The 3,468-nt window shown below is 34.9% G+C and overlaps 1 protein-coding gene across 1 annotated transcript; it reads left to right on the top strand.

Moving 5' to 3' along the window:
- Nucleotides 1-1,082: 1,082 nt before the first annotated feature.
- LOC146162709 (uncharacterized) lies at nucleotides 1,083-3,037 on the top strand. Its single transcript, XM_083384480.1, has 2 exons — nucleotides 1,083-1,338; nucleotides 2,307-3,037. The coding sequence occupies exons 1-2, from the start codon at nucleotides 1,142-1,144 to the stop codon at nucleotides 2,626-2,628; spliced, it is 519 nt and encodes a 172-aa protein (XP_083240606.1). The 5' UTR covers nucleotides 1,083-1,141; the 3' UTR covers nucleotides 2,629-3,037.
- Nucleotides 3,038-3,468: the final 431 nt, after the last annotated feature.

Below are 3,468 nucleotides of genomic sequence, written 5' to 3' on the forward strand. Positions count from 1 at the left end.
AGCCTTCCGGTGACAAGCATTTTTGGCATACATTCTTCACAGTTTTTTGGTCGTGCCCCAAAACTTAAATAATGTGCTTATCAAAAAAATGTATCAACCTTGCCATATTTAGTTCGGTAATACAAAAATGCCTAAGCAAGCTAAATCTATCCCCCAAAAAACCGATGCACTTTTTATAATCCATAAAACACCTTGACTTTTTGACAAAATATTACGTTTGGGTCTGAAATCGACAACAGATTATGTATGGGTAACCGGCATCAATTCAAGGAAGAACTGTGGCCTCTACAAACAAGCAATTTTGTTAGGTTAAAATAAAGTCAAAAAATGTTTTTTTGGGTTAAAATAAAAATGGCCCTAATGATAACAGTTAGGGGGTTATGGACTCCCAAGTTTGGTATGCTTATCGTAAATACATGTTTTGAGCACCCCTGAAACTTGGGTGGATCACTGATCAGTCCTGATGATAAATCTTTCTCTAAAATACTGTTGATTTTGTTTCTGACATTATTTTAAGTCTGACACTATGTCAATCAACAATTATGTGTTGCTTACCTTGACTAGCAATTCAGCAAATACCTGCCTCTCATACAAATTAATACAAAAGTTTAAAGTTATATGATATCAAAAGACTATTTGGACCATGCAAAGCTTTAAACCAGAGTAAATTAAACAGTGCTTTCATACAGCAATAAAATAACAGATTAAAAAACGTTGTGTGCGACTTGAAACAAGTAACTTTGCTGTTACTTTTGCACCCTAGCACTAACTAAGCTTTATTTCTAAAATTCCCCAAAATGCGATTAACAATTTTTTTCGCATGAAGTGGTTAAACACATCTAAACTCTTATTTTCAGCATCCATTTATTGACTATATATTCAAAAGGAATTCTTGTGCATTTTAGCGTAAAATTATGAGCTCCCCTGAAAAAAAACAAAAAGTAGACGTCCTTAACAAAAAAATAATTATCAACCGTCACCAGTCTGGTTCTGTATCAACTTTATTTCACAGTACACAGTGGTATATATACCCTTAGTAATTTGATTTTGACAATCAGCTTTACCTTAACCCAGTTTTGTTTAATTTTACTTTTCTAGTTGATAAAATATTTAAAGTAAATTTTTCTGCTAATTTTTTGCAATGGCAAATTCTGGTGTAAAAGTCAGTGATGAAGCAAAGGAGGTCTTCAATATAGTCAAAAAGAGGGAGGGCAGCAATGCATTTATTATGGGGATTGAGAATGGCAAGATTGTTGTCAAAGAAACAATTGATGCCAATGAAAAATACCCTGTTCGTGCCTTGCAAAAGAAACTCAAAGACAATAAGAAATTCTCAGGGTAAGTTGTTGGTTAAATTTTTAAAAAGCAACAGTTATAGGGTATTTACAAGAGATTTCTTTGTGTTCTGACCAGGGTTCCCAACCAGGGCTATGAGCGTTTTAATGGGCTCTTGAACGTATTTTATTGTAATTAATAGCCAGTTAAACTAGAGTTGGTATTTACATTGTGACTTCAGAAAGCACTCTTACACAATTTTTCCTGGGTTTGATGTGACTTTTGGGGCTTAACAGTATTGTATTTTTGAACTTTTAGTTCATAAAGTACTATTTTAGGGGCCTCATTTTTGTAAGTGCTAAAATCGTAGTTGGTTCGTTTTTGTCAAATTTCAACTTAATGTAAATATTTTTTATTGTAATTGGGCGTCTTAAGCTAGTGTAAACAAGGGTTGACTATAGACAAGGATATTTTTCTATGTTCATTATTTTTCTATGTTCATGGCTAATCGTCAAGTTTACATGTAGATGCAACACATAGAGTAGTTTATTTCATACAAAGAATTTTGCACTGAAATAAGAGTTAATGTACAATACATACACAGAATAAAAATACAGCACTCAATTAATATTAAGCCTTCCTTTTTTCTTTGCCTAATGGCTAGTTGGGCTTAGTTAACATTCCTGGTTTGCTCTCTATGCTATTATAGAAAACAAAAACCTGAATTAATGGTCAATCCTTGAGCCAACAAGAGACAAAAACGGCGTTTTGTGTTTGGTTTTGGTTTCCTTTAAGCCTGAGCTGCATGACCCAGTTATACCAAAAAACGTTGCCGCATCAGGCAATGAGTTAAACCCTGACAAAAACGAACAAAAAACGATTATATCACTTACAAAAGTGGGGTTGGAAACCTCTCCCGCCCTCTGGATATACCACTGCCTTCAATAAATCTTTGAAATAAAATACATATTTTGCTTTATTGCTATGGTTGAATGAGAGTTGAGCCAAGCCTGACACAACTTTTCTCTTAGGTTTGGAGTCATGAAGATCAAGGCCAAACAGCATGACGGGGCCACTGCCCGAGTTGTGGAAAAGATTGCTATGGTTACCTACAATGGACCCCAGACTTCCGTTAAGGACAAGATGCTGCTATCATCCACTGCTGCCCAAGCAAAGACGACCTTAGGCCCACAGGTCGTCTTTCAAGCAAATGACGAAGAAGAACTGGGAACAACTCACATTCTCTCCAAGTGTTTTGACCATAATGTTGACCGGTTTGAAGGCAAAAAGGTCCACAGAGACAAGCACACAAACGATTACGTGACAGATTCCAGTGATTCTGATGAAGACTAAAGCGAACCTAATAACAATATTTGAAAGTCTTCTGGTTACTACTAAATCATATCTGTTGTAGCGCAATTAGCTCCAAATGTCCCAACTTCTGTTAATTTTTAATTGAAGATATTTTTATTGTTAAGCTCAATTATTCATAAGCTCTGCTGCAAAAAATTGCTTTTTAATCTGGTCTTCAAAGTAGATGTTTTGTGCCGTTTGAATTATAGCCCAGCAACAGCATAGCAAAATAATAGCTTTACATTTTTTGTCTAACCGTGGACGCTTGTAAAAATGAAATTAAAATGGTTTTACGCCTGAAAGCAAAAGAACAATGCCAAACCTCTGTGGAGAGGTTACTTTACGTGACACAGTCTTGTTTTTGGAATTGTATATCAACAATGTTAATAAATATTAATCAGACATTTCACTGATTTATAAGGTTAACCGAAAGTGTAATGGCCTAATTCCGGGAATTTGTCGAATTTTTAACTTGTTTAATTCTTGGAACGTTGAAATAGAACGTTTAGTAGGATCTCTGTGAAAAGTGATGTAAGCCTATCTGTTAAATTTATTATATTTAAAACATGAAGCTATATTATTAAAAAAAATAGCCCCCTGTTTATTACATTTGTTCTCTAACATGTAAGTTCTCCAGGGTAATTAACACAGAAACACAATTACCAGAGGAGCTATTTTTCTATTAATATTATGCGTGTTAACTACAGTTTATATATTCAAGCTTTGTCCTAATTACTTTGCTTGTGTCGTGTGCCCATATGCCGGCAGGCAGAAGTAGATTATAAACAACCGACTTGTGGCCATGCAACGTAGAAGTAACTAGCAAACACGGAAGCGGCG

The sequence above is a fragment of the Ascidiella aspersa genome, chromosome 3, assembly GCF_963924565.1.
Source record: "Ascidiella aspersa chromosome 3, kaAscAspe10.2, whole genome shotgun sequence".
NCBI lineage: Eukaryota > Metazoa > Chordata > Ascidiacea > Phlebobranchia > Ascidiidae > Ascidiella > Ascidiella aspersa.